Genomic DNA, 7,277 nt, shown 5'->3' on the forward strand with positions numbered 1-7,277 from the left:
ACCCCTGGTGGGAGTGAATAGAGCACAACAAAGCAACTCTTAAAATGCCCTAGGCTGTCAACAACTTGTCTAGTTATAAATTGATGGTTCATAAAACCATTACCACATTAAAAAAATAATCTCCCTGGCTTTTTTTCCGCTTTCAAATATACACTCGGCAAGTTGACGGAATAAAAAGCATGTTGCTATGCTTTATTTAGTAGAATTATCTCTGTATCTAAAGCCTGTGATTGGAGACCGCTCATTCACTTGCAATGCAGTTCAACTGTTGGCCTGAAGTGTCGCTGTGGGCGTTGAAGCGTCTGCTGTATCTCGCGAGACTTTAACAGTCATTGATTTGAAACATGGCGTCTGAAGGAGAAGCTCCAACTGAACCAGAGACCGGAGAGGGGTTTGTCTGCTTTATCTATCATTTATTTCATTTTAGCAAATATTGAGAGTATGTTTAAAATGATTAATTTTAATACATATTAAAAAATAAGATGCTTTTTGGCTATTAAGGTGTTTTGTTAGCATGTGGCTAGCTGGCGGGAGCGCTGAACAGGCTATGAGTAAAGCAAACGTTAGAGCAGAGCATCTCTTTGTGCTGAAATAATTTATCATAAACAAGACTACTGTAACAGGAAAACATGTTATTAATGTAGTAGTTACATTTTGCATTTATATTTCATCTAACGGCTCCAAAATGCGCACGACCATGTTTGACAGTTTAGAAATGTATTGTGTTTATCCTGAATATCTATGTCAGAGGGGCAATTTTGAACACAACACAATCAGTCGAGTCTAATATGTCATTTATTTCGTTTTATAAACGGTATTTTTGTGTTTAGTTATAGGTTTTGTTTGGGAAATAATGAAACTGCTTAATGAAACTTTTTAGCTGTTTTATAATCATATACTCAGTTATAATATATTTTAAGGTAGCTACATACAAGATGTAGGCTCCCAATCAGTCTGTTATTGCGATTTCTCTGCAAAATTTAATTTCTCACTAAGGCTTCAATATCTCTGGTGTTTTTATAGCCTGATCACTTTTTGCTTTAAGAATTCAAAATAATAAGAAAACCTTTTTATTTTGCAGAGATGCTACATTTGGGGAGCTGCCCACCAGCATGGACACTGAATCATCAAACGGCAAAGAGGCCATGGTAACTCTGTCAGACACTAACACATCATGACATAAATATTAAGCTGATTTCTCTTTCATTTTGCATTCTGTCAGATAATAATGTGCCGTCTAACAATATTTTTTTTGTCGACTAGGAGACGGCAGGTGAAGGCTCAGAGGCTGCCGAGGCTCTGACTGGATCTGGGGATGAGGAGAGTGGGAGGCAACTAGGGGAGGTGGAGCTGCAGTGTGCTCTGTGTATGAAGTGGTTCACTGCAGACACGTTTGGCATCGACACTGCGTATGTTTGATCATTTGTAGTTTACATTTTAAAGATTTACAGAAATAATGCAGCATCACTTATCTGATACATTTCTATTTCACTCTCTACAGGACATGCCTTCCCTTCATGACTAACTATGTATTTCACTGTAACGTGTGCCATCACAGCGGCAACACATACTTCCTCAGGAAACAAGCAAGTAGGTCACCTTTTTTAAGCTTTGTTGTCTTAAATATAAATTTATGGTTTAGAATCTTTAATGAGTTTCTTTTCTTCTATCCTAGACCTTAAGGAGATGTGTCTCACAGCCCTGGCAAACCTGACGTGGCGCTCCAGAACACAAGATGAGCACCCAAAGACGATGTTCTCCAAAGACAAGGTGTGTTTGATTCACCTGAGGCTTACTGATTAAATCTTGTGTAAAACTGGGCATCTTAAAGCTCTATTGAGAAGTTTTTCAAGCAAATTTATTATTTTTTTATGACCTTAAAAGACGGCTTATATGGTTTTAAACATAAATATCTTATGTCTGCTTTAATTTCTCTCTGTAGGATATCATTCCGTTCATTGATAAGTACTGGGAGTGCATGACGACACGTCAGAGACCGGGGAAGCTCACCTGGCCCAACAACATCGTAAAGACTATGGTAATGTCTGCTGAGGGAGAGGAATGTACTGTGTTAAAGACCTCATAGAAAGTTGTTTTATCTCATTATTGATATCGATTGGTAAAGTAACAAGTGCCTAAAGCTGTCAAATAAGTTAAATCAAAAGTTTTTTTCCACCCTCAAAGATGGAGAACAGTGGAATTTATTTTGTTTCGCACATTTACCAAAGTTAATTTTGGGGTATAAATGCCAACTTTTAGATCCCAGCAGCATTTTTTAAGGTGAGGTCATCCTTTTGAAATAAAATACCGCTGTGACTTTTCTCCTTTCTAAACATTTCATGGCTTGAAGGCATCAATAGTTATTAAAACAAATGATCCTAGTTTAAAAGTTGTTGGAATCCCTTTTAAAATGTTACCCTCCTTTAATTTTGCTGAAGTAGGAACTTAATAGTGTTGTTTATGTCCCAGAGTAAAGAACGAGATGTTTTCCTGGTGAAGGAGCACCCTGACCCCGGCAGCAAAGACCCAGAGGAGGAGTACCCAAAGTTCGGCCTCTTAGATCAGGTACCTTATTTGTTGACTAGCTGCAGAAACTGAGTCTTATTATCCTGATCGAAAGTTTAATCTTTACTTTTGCTTCTTTGCAGGATCTTGGAAACATTGGACCCTCGTATGACACACAGAAACAGACCACGGCTGCTCCCACTACGGGTGGGCTCAACGGTAAGAAAACGAAACACTGAAGAATACATGGAAAGATGCACTAAGTGATATTCTGTTGCAACTTAAGTCACGTGGAGGAAAGTAAACACCCTGAAACTGAGAGTGAGCACATGTTGAATCATGTGTTGATCATTCTGTGTTCCAGGTGGATCTTCTTTCTCAGGTGAATATTTGGTATTTTGTCCTCTGGAGCTGATCACTGTGTCTTTGTGCCTTGTAACCCTCTGGATAGAAGTTGACCCACAACTCAAACCTTAAGTTTTAACAACCTGATAATCAACCAAAAAAAAAAAAAAATCTTGTGGTCAACTTCATCCACGTACGGCTGTAACCTCTGTGTCTGCTCTGCATCTGTTTGGTGCCCTGCCACCCCGGAAAGCTTTACCCCCTTTGATTTGTGATCAAATCTTCCTTGTCTCTGCTGCTTGCTGCTGAAAGACTTAAAACCTGTACAAATTCCCCATCTGAAAGAGTCTTTGTGATTCCTGGGAGTAAGAAGAAATTATCTGACTAGTGAATCCTTAAACTTTTTCCTGGGTTTTTAAAAAGTGGGATCATGTCTGCTGGTTGAGGCTGATATTGTTTGGAATACGCTGTGCAACTAATTCCCGCTTTGTTTTGCTCCTGTCGTGTTCCCTGTGCACACAAAACGCTTAATAACAAACCTGCTTCCACTGTGTGTGTGCAAGTCTGTGTGTTTGTGCTCAGGATTGTCTGTCTGATTGTTGGTTTGCAAAGATAATGAGAAGATTCAGCAAATCTAGAGGAGTTTAAAGTTACCACAGAGTCTACAAATGTGAAACTCAGCACCTTAGATGTTCCTGATGTAAGGTTTGACTCATGCAGGGCTGCTGAGTCAGGGAATTTAGTGTTTCTGTGGAGGTGTACTTCAAAATGTGGCGACTGAGCAGCATATCTTGCTTCTGCCTCATTCAGGAGTAAAATCTGTGTTGTGTTTTTAAAGGTGCTCTGGCCCCTGGTCCAGGAAAAGGAAGAGGGGCCAAACGTAAACAGCAGCAGCAGCAGGAGGGCACTGCAGCTGGAGCCACAAAGAGAACAAGGAGGTACGACTGCAGCCAGACACATGCAGTCATAAATCCTCAGCATGTAAATCTGTGAACAACTCAACTTTTATTCTTTCTTTCCTCTTATTGCATCCTGCAGTGACCCCTTGTTTTCCGCCCAGCGCTTGCCTCCTCACGGTTACCCTCTGGAGCATCCTTTCAACAAAGACGGATATCGTTACATCCTGGCAGAACCTGATCCTCATGCTCCAGATCCGGAGAAGCTGGAACTGGACTGCTGGGCTGGAAAACCCATCCCTGGTGATCTGTACCGAGCGTGTTTGTACGAGAGAGTGCTCCTGGCTCTGCACGACAGAGGTGATTAACTTAACAGGTCGAGGGATGATACAGTCAGAGGAAGAGGTCAAAGGTCACGAAACTAATGTAAAATCATGTCTCAGCGCCTCAGTTGAAGATCTCTGATGACCGTCTGACTGTGACCGGGGAGAAGGGTTACTCCATGGTGCGAGCGTCCCACGGCGTGAGGAAAGGTTCCTGGTACTTTGAGGTGTCTGTGGATGAGATGCCTCCAGATACCGCAGCGAGACTTGGCTGGTCTCAACCGCTCGGTACGTGGTGCTTTATTATCCAAACCTGAATGTAATCAAAGATCAAACTATCATTTGTATTTGGTGTCCGAATACCTTAAAATGCTTTTGTTTTCAGGTAACTTGCAGGCTCCTCTGGGTTATGATAAGTTCAGCTACTCGTGGCGCAGCAAGAAGGGAACGCGCTTCCACCAGTCTATGGGGAAACATTACTCCTCAGGTTATGGTCAGGGAGACACGCTGGGCTTCTTCATCGAGCTCCCTGATGCCACAGAGACGGCCAAAGCTCTGCCAGACACGTACAAAGACAAGGTAACACCTGAAACCAAAAGGAGCTGCTCAGACTGAACATGAGGCGTCACTATGACGTCTTTACTGTGATCTTTTCTCTCTCCAGGCGCTCATCAAGTTCAAGAGCTACCTGTACTTTGAGGAGAAGGATTACGTGGACAAGGCGGAGAAAAGCCTCAAAGTGATGACGCCGAGCAGGGTGAGGAAACTTCTCCTCAATGATTAATCAAACAATGTCAAGTTTGGGAGTTTTCAAAGTTCCTGTTTTAAAAATGAAACATAAAAAGATAAATTCTTACATTTCAGATGATCTTCTATAAAAATGGAGTGAGCCAAGGCGTCGCCTTTGAAAACCTGTTTGAAGGACTTTACTTCCCGGCGATCTCACTCTACAAGAGCTGCACGGTCAGTACGCAGGCAGAAATGATTTATTTTCCTCTGTTTGTCTTTGTTCCTCAACTACCGCCTTAACTGTTTCTTTTTCTGTACTTCTTTCTTGTTCTATCTTTGTTTTTTTCTTTTCTTTATCTCTCTTGTTCAAGTTTTTTCTTTCATTTTCTTCCATTTGGGGATTTTTACTTTTTTTTTTTTTAGTTTTTGTCACGTCTTTGTGGGATTTCTTTTTAGTTTTTATTTTATTTGGGTTTTAAGATTTTCTTTCTTGCCTTTTTTAACATTTTCATTATTTTATTTCTTGGTTTTCCTTTTTGCACTTTCTCTTCTTTTCTTTTTTTATCCTGACATCTTCCCTTATTCCTTTATTTCCTTCTTTTTACATATTTCCTTCTTTTTCTCTTTCTTTAATCGTATTTCCCCCTCTTTCTTTTATTCATTGATTTTACATCTTGTTTGTCTTTTGACATCTTTCCTTGTCTTCCTTCATGTTTCATCTTTTCTTTCTTTCTTTCTTTCTTTCTTTCTTTCTTTCTTTCTTTCTTTCTTTCCTCCAGATTTTTTTCCCGATTGTTTCTTTTCTTCTTTGTTCTATATTTCTCTTCTCCCTTTTATCTTTTTAACTCCCTTTTTTCTTCTCCTTTATTATTTCTTTTCTAATTCTTGTTTTCTGTTTGAGTTTGTATTTTCTTTTCTCCGTGTCTTTCTTAAACTTTATTGTCTCTCTCACCTTGTTCCCTTTCTTCTCTTCAGGTCTCGGTGAATTTCGGACCTCACTTTAAACATCCTCCAAAGGACGTGAAGTTCCAGCCGGTGAGCACTTCTTTCAGGAAGAATTATACCACACACAAACACACACACAAACACATTGAACTGCTGTTTAACTGACTACCTGTTTTCCTTGCAGATGAGCGATATGGGCTGGGGAGCTGTGATCGAGCACACGCTTGCCGACATGTTGTACCACGTGGAGACGGATGTGGACGGGCGCCGCAGTCCTCCGTGGGAAGGTTAAACTCACTGTGATTCCAGGACGCTCTCACCTGCTGCAATTACGCACAGTTCCACCTTCAGATCAGTTAAAAGCTAAAGAAAAACACACATCAGTCAGCTGTAGAGCAAACTTACTGTGCCTGATTACAACTCATGCAATACTCCATTCACCAGACAGATGTTTAACATTTTACAACTTAAAGATGCTCCAGACTGAACCCAGTTGTTCTCCATCTTTAGATGTAGGTTCATATTGCAGGTTTGAAGTTCTTTTATCAGTGTGTGTCAGTGTGCCATCAGCTCACATTCCTCTCTGCTGAATCCACTTCTCTTTGGTGCTGTTTAGAAGTGTGTAAATATAGAAGTTACTTAAAGAGTCAGACATCACTGACCTTCTGTGGCCACGCAGACCTTCATTTACATTTCACTCAGTCATCTGAAGAAGAGTTGATCTGCAGTCTTTAGAGTGTTCAGTTTCTGCTTGTTTTATTAGAAAACAATGTATGTGTCTGTTATTTACTGTTTTATACTCTTGGTAAAATAATAAAAAATGCTCCAAGTACAAAGTGAATACCAGTGTTTTTTGCTTTTTTTCTAGCAAGTTTACTTTCATTATTTATGAGACAGTAAATGTTGTGTGATGACAAAAACACTGAAAAATGCAAACAATACTTCCTTATATCCCACAAAGTGGTAACTGAACTACATCTCTGTCAGACCAACAACCCAATGTTTTTCTAAATCTGTAGTTAAGAAGATATTAAGTTTAGCCAATCAGAGGCACAGCTCAGTTGACTGACAGGCAGGTGCTCTACAGGTGAGGAGGCTTAAAGCCTGCCTCATTCCAAACGTGGCTGCTGCCAGCAAATTGCATCATTTACCTGTTTGCCGTTAAGAATTATTCCCCATCATTTCTGGATTAAACCAAACAGAATCAAGTTTTTAAGATAGTTGTGTAATTTAAAATACCTGTGTAAGTTTTACAAGGTTTAAGAAGTTGCATTAACTGAGCAGTTGGGGTGATTTTATGTTTTTTTTAAAAATATAATTAGAATATAAATTGACTAAAAAACAAATTAGAAAAAGAGATTTTTGTACATCATTCACAGAAATATGAATAGAATTCTTTAAAAAAAACTTTTGGAAAGCATTGCATTATATTTCATTTAATAAATTCAATCAAAGTATTAATCATGAATCAACAATGATTAGCCACAGGACCCGGCCCTCAGTTCAGAGCACACATTTTTTTTTTTTTTACTTT

General features: G+C 39.5%; 1 protein-coding gene across 2 annotated transcripts; it reads left to right on the forward strand.

Moving 5' to 3' along the window:
• Nucleotides 1-292: 292 nt before the first annotated feature.
• On the forward strand, nucleotides 293-6,571 carry ash2l (ash2 like, histone lysine methyltransferase complex subunit). Of its 2 annotated transcripts, XM_074690686.1 has the most exons (17): nucleotides 293-391; nucleotides 1,082-1,148; nucleotides 1,264-1,409; nucleotides 1,502-1,590; nucleotides 1,676-1,770; nucleotides 1,943-2,038; nucleotides 2,470-2,565; nucleotides 2,649-2,724; nucleotides 2,870-2,887; nucleotides 3,689-3,788; nucleotides 3,889-4,106; nucleotides 4,190-4,357; nucleotides 4,455-4,648; nucleotides 4,734-4,826; nucleotides 4,934-5,032; nucleotides 5,774-5,833; nucleotides 5,928-6,571. In XM_074690686.1, the coding sequence occupies exons 1-17, from the start codon at nucleotides 345-347 to the stop codon at nucleotides 6,033-6,035; spliced, it is 1,770 nt and encodes a 589-aa protein (XP_074546787.1). In that variant the 5' UTR covers nucleotides 293-344; the 3' UTR covers nucleotides 6,036-6,571. The 2 variants fall into 2 exon arrangements, with proteins under 2 accessions (XP_074546787.1, XP_074546788.1); XM_074690687.1 differs by lacking the exon at nucleotides 2,870-2,887 and having other exon boundaries at nucleotides 5,928-6,570.
• Nucleotides 6,572-7,277: the final 706 nt, after the last annotated feature.

The sequence above is a fragment of the Halichoeres trimaculatus genome, unplaced genomic scaffold (assembly GCF_033239565.1).
Source record: "Halichoeres trimaculatus isolate MK-OKI-2021-1 unplaced genomic scaffold, fHalTri1.1 fHalTri1_scaffold_16, whole genome shotgun sequence".
NCBI classification, from domain to species: Eukaryota; Metazoa; Chordata; class Actinopteri; order Labriformes; family Labridae; genus Halichoeres; species Halichoeres trimaculatus.